Consider the following 4,085-nt stretch of genomic DNA (forward strand, 5'->3'; position numbering starts at 1 on the left):
CGGCCCCCGGCGTGAGTCTGGCGGTGCTGGCTGAGGTTGGAGCCGTGGCTGAAGGCCTTGCCGCACTCGCCGCAGCGGAAGGCCTTCTCAGCTGTGTGGATGCGCTGGTGCCGCACCAGCGAGGAGCTGTGCCGGAAGGCCTTGCCGCACGCCAGGCAGGCGTAGGGCGTCTCTCCGCTGTGGATGCGCTGGTGCTGCGTCAGGTGCGATGTCTGGCTGAAGGCCTTGCCGCACTGCGCGCACTCGTACGGCCGCTCCCCGGTGTGCGTACGCAGGTGCTTGAGCAGGTCGGAGCTCTTCACAAACACCTTGCTGCACGCTCTGCACTCGAACGGTTTCTCCCCGGGGAGGAGGCCGGGGCCGGCATGGAGGGTCTCGCTCAGCTCGGCCCAGCTCTGGGGCTGCGGGCCCCCGGGGAGTCTCCGAGGCTCGTGCCAAGCTGGGCCCGCTCCGCGTTTCCCCACAACACCCACAGCCTTGAGGTCCAGGTTGGGGAAGGCTCTCCCCAGGCCTTGTCGCCGGTGTGGCTTCTGCCGCCCAGGTGCCCTGGGTCGCTTCCCTGCTGCCGGACACTCTGTAGGGGCGCTCTCCCTGGACGGGCCACCCTCGGGAGCCCTCAGCGAGGATGTCAGCCGCAGGCTGACACTTGCCCCGCCACTGCCTGAGCCTAGCAGGAGCCTCTCCCAGTAGATCACCGACACTCCTGTGGGCTTTCTCTCTGGTCGGCCCTCCAGACTTTTTGGCCCAAGACAGGCATCAGCAGCAGGGAGGACACTAGCAGGCAGCCCAGGAGGGCTATCCGGGAAGGCCCCTGGCAATGCTGCTTCTCCAGGAACACCTCTGTCCTCTGATGGGCGCCGGGAACCTGAAGGCAGAGAAGCAGTAGTTGTCTGGGTCGTCGCGGCCCAGAGGGGCAGGCCAGGGGGTCCCAGCAGTTGGGGACAAAGGGTAGGCAGAAAAACAGGGGAGGGGAGTTGCCCCTGCAAGAGGGGCTAAGGTGGGGAACCCAGCTCCCTGACAGCTGTGGCACTCAGTGTCAGGAACTCTGTTGTCATCCTGACACCCAGAATGCAGGTGAGGAAGACAGCAGCCGCTCACCACCCTGCTCCTGCGGCATGCCCTCCCCATGGCTCCCGCTGTCCCTGGAGCCCCTCTCCTGGGCTCACTGCCGGGCCACCTCCGGCTCCCTGCACTGCGCGCCATCTGGTGCCAACAGACCTTACTTGTGAAGCCCGTTCCCGACTGCCTGTGTCAGTCACTGTCGGTCCCACCAAGGCAGGGTCTGGAGTGTCCTGGTGGAGGCTCTATCCCCAGTGTTGGGGAGGGCCTGGTCATAAGTTCCCAAGAAGCACTTGGTGAACCCAGGCAGGCAGACTGGCAGGGCCCCACAAACACACCAGCTACACATGGAGGACTTGAGGCCACGAATTCAGCTGAGGGCGGGACTCTGACCAGGCGGCCTAGGTCTGGGGGTGACTGATTACGTAAACCCTGCTCCCGTGCCCTAGGAACTCCCCCTTCCAGGCAGCTAAAGCTGCAGCCCCCAGGAGAGGGAGGGAAGGGAGTGGGTAAGGGTAGGAGAGAGGGGTCTATCTGGGGACCCAGAGGGGAAGAGAAGCTGGGGCCCAAGTTGGTCCTGAGTTCACCCGAGCCCCTCTCACCACTGCTGGGCCTCTTGTGGGCATGCCTGGACATGGTCGTGTCCATCCCACTGTGAAGCCAGGGCTCCTTGCCACTCTCCAGCTGGATGACCACACAAGGCCGGGACGGGGAGAACCCTGTGGGAGGGGAGCAGGTGAGAGGCTGGGCCCTCTCAGGGCGGCCCACCTCTCAACAGGTGGCAGGTGTCAGTGCTTCGCAGAGAGAGGCGGTGTCTGTGCCACCAGGAAAACCAGAAGGTTGTACCCTGGGGTCACAGGAACAGCTCAGAGGCCGCTGTGAGCAGCAGCTGTGAAGGCAGCACCAAAGGAAGTGGACTGAGCCCAGGCAGAGGCTGTAGCCAGAAGGGCCACAGGGAGGCTTGAGCACCCAGGCTGCATGTCTTTCCTGGCCAGGGTCGTGTCCATCCCACTGTGAAGCCAGGGCTCCTTGCCACTCTCCAGCTGGATGACCACACAAGGCCGGGACGGGGAGAACCCTGTGGGAGGGGAGCAGGTGAGAGGCTGGCCCCTCTCAGGGCGGCCCACCTCTCAACAGGTGGCAGGTGTCAGTGCTTCGCAGAGAGAGGCGGTGTCTGTGCCACCAGGAAAACCAGAAGGTTGTACCCTGGGGTCACAGGAACAGCTCAGAGGCCGCTGTGAGCAGCAGCTGTGAAGGCAGCACCAAAGGAAGTGGACTGAGCCCAGGCAGAGGCTGTAGCCAGAAGGGCCACAGGGAGGCTTGAGCACCCAGGCTGCATGTCTCCAGAGCCCTGACTGCCCCACGTGGCTGTTGGCCATTGGTGCACAGCCATCTGGGGTGTTAGGAGGGTGAGGAAATGGTCCTCCGCGGAGGACCTACCCTTACCCAGAGAGGCCACGAGTGCGAAGTTCTCCAGCATCACGTGGCGGTACAGGGCCCTCTGGGCTGTGTCCAGGAGCTCCCACTCCTCCCGGGAGAAGTACACGGCCACATCCTCGAAGGCCATCGGGCCCTACATCAGGCAGGAGGAGACAGGCACAGTCCAAGGTACAGCTGTGTGGCCAGGACTCAGTCCCCATCCTCATGCCGATCTCCCCTGATGGCCTCAGACACTCCTGTCCCTGGTTCCCCAGGTCTGTCTCCACACAGCAAGTCGGAACATCCCCCCACACACACCCTGCTGTCTAGTCTACTGGCTGTTCTACACAGCAGGCAAAAGCAAGCTGTGCCATACACGCAGCCCCAGCATCACCGCACCAAAGCACGAGTTCTCAAGACCTTGCCCAGACCCGTCCTTCCTGTTCCTGCAACAAGCAATGGTTTAATTGGTCTCCCACCGCACGCCTTCCCAGACCCTCCCCTGTGCCTGCCTGGCAGGTCAAGACTCCTCCAGCCTGAGACCTGACAGTGCCCCCAGTAGCTAGAGAAGTGTGGTCCAAAGGACATGGTGGACACACAGGGAGTCGGTCACTTACTCCCTGTGTCCTTCGCACCTGCTGTCACCCTCCCCTCCGTCAGCCACCTGCCAGACTCTCCCCTGGTACCCCAGGCACTCTTCTTTGCCTTCAGGCTCCAACTGCCCATGCCTAGCCGAGTCCACAGAGCAGCTCTTCAGTCCAATCCCCAGGCTCTGCTTCAGCCGGACACCAGGACCTTGTCCACTGAAGACCTAAAACTTTAGGACCACTGATGCCTTCACTCTGGGACACCACAAACTCCTAATGTTTTCCCTGGGAAAACAAAAGACCCTGCCTACTTTTAATTCTCATTTCCATTCACAGCATCTCTGTTCTTCCAGACTCTGCGGCTGAAAAGCTCAGAATGCTCGCTCACACCCACTCCTGATACACCAGCAGATTTGCCCGGAAGCCAACGCTCTTCTCCCCGGAAGCCAACCCTCTTCCTACCAGCACTGGGGCCTTCCCTCACCCAGACACTGCAGCAGCCTCCTCTACACTCACACAGCCGCCGCCCGGCTCGTTCTCCCTCAGTATTCCAAGGCAAGAGGGTGTCCCGTCTCTGCTGAAAGCCTTCCATGGCTCCCGACGTCCTTGAGATCAAGTCTCAACTCCTAGGCCCGCCATTTCACACAATTCTCTCCAGCCCCACAATGAGAACTCTCCGTTCCCCACATCCTGCCACTGCGAGACCCTCCGCCGGAACTTCAAGAAGTCCCATCCCCTTGTCTGCCAGAGAGCACACGTGCGCGCGGCTGGCCGCCTCGGACGCGAGGAAGGCACGTCGTCGAGGGGACGTCCCCCAAGCGGGGACTCGGTCCACGGAGGCACCCCCTCTACTCACTGGCGCTCGGTCTGTCAACGCGGACCCCGCCATCGGAACTGCAGCCGGGGCGGGGCAGAGAGGAGTGACGTCCAGACACCGCAATCTCTCGGCCGCCTCCGAGTCTCAGGACGCCCAGGGCGCCGCCGCGGAGGCTGCAGCTGAGGCCGGAGAGCACGTGGCTC

At 62.9% G+C, this 4,085-nt stretch overlaps 1 protein-coding gene across 1 annotated transcript in view; it reads right to left on the reverse strand.

Annotated features, from left to right (window-relative positions):
* The window catches only part of ZNF324 (zinc finger protein 324), a 7,557-nt gene extending 3,478 nt beyond the window's left edge, over positions 1 to 4,079 (reverse strand). The window contains 4 exon segments of the mRNA XM_006166722.3: positions 1 to 865; positions 1,662 to 1,778; positions 2,506 to 2,632; positions 3,922 to 4,079. The exon segment at positions 1 to 865 is cut by the window's left edge and continues 22 nt beyond it. Of these exon segments, the coding sequence (XP_006166784.1) occupies positions 1 to 865; positions 1,662 to 1,778; positions 2,506 to 2,632; positions 3,922 to 3,954 (1,142 nt within the window). The 5' untranslated portion in view covers positions 3,955 to 4,079.
* Between the last annotated feature and the right edge of the window lie 6 nt (positions 4,080 to 4,085).

Source organism: Tupaia chinensis, unplaced genomic scaffold (genome assembly GCF_000334495.1).
Source record: "Tupaia chinensis unplaced genomic scaffold, TupChi_1.0 Scaffold144336_1, whole genome shotgun sequence".
NCBI classification, from domain to species: Eukaryota; Metazoa; Chordata; class Mammalia; order Scandentia; family Tupaiidae; genus Tupaia; species Tupaia belangeri.